This window comes from Penaeus monodon, chromosome 25, assembly GCF_015228065.2.
Source record: "Penaeus monodon isolate SGIC_2016 chromosome 25, NSTDA_Pmon_1, whole genome shotgun sequence".
NCBI lineage: Eukaryota > Metazoa > Arthropoda > Malacostraca > Decapoda > Penaeidae > Penaeus > Penaeus monodon.
Window position 1 is genome coordinate 35,585,166 of NC_051410.1, and position 391 is coordinate 35,585,556.

Below are 391 nucleotides of genomic sequence, written 5' to 3' on the forward strand. Positions count from 1 at the left end.
GAACGGTGGTATCCTAAAGAATTCACCCGACGAGATGCTTCCCTTCGCCCTCCTTGCATCAGCGATCTCCTACCTCGATAGTCCTTCCCGATTCATCCTCAAAGGAGCAGGTTCCGGAAAAACGGCCATTTTCAGTCTGCTCCTGGAGCGAAGCGCCGTCGGCGGAGACCTGTCGAACTTCTTGGGTGTTGCTGGTGCTAAATAGAGGGAAGGAAAGGGCGCTGATGGCGACCGCCGGGGACACGACGGCCACCAACACGACCGCGGTGAGAGGCAGGCACTTCTGCTTGGCTGTCATCTGTTGGGCGAGGGAGGCGGGCGTGAGGGAGGGGAGACGAGGCGGAAGATACGCACACATGTACTTACAGGTGTGATTATTAACATGTATGCA

General features: G+C 57.0%; 1 protein-coding gene across 1 annotated transcript in view; it reads right to left on the minus strand.

Annotated features, from left to right (window-relative positions):
- LOC119589377 (protein SPT2 homolog) overlaps nt 1–391 on the minus strand; it is a 14,245-nt gene that overhangs the window by 6,251 nt on the left and 7,603 nt on the right. Inside the window, exon 3 of the mRNA XM_037937994.1 lies at nt 74–298. Coding sequence (XP_037793922.1) covers nt 74–298 — 225 coding nt within the window. The remainder of the gene's footprint in view (nt 1–73; nt 299–391) is intronic.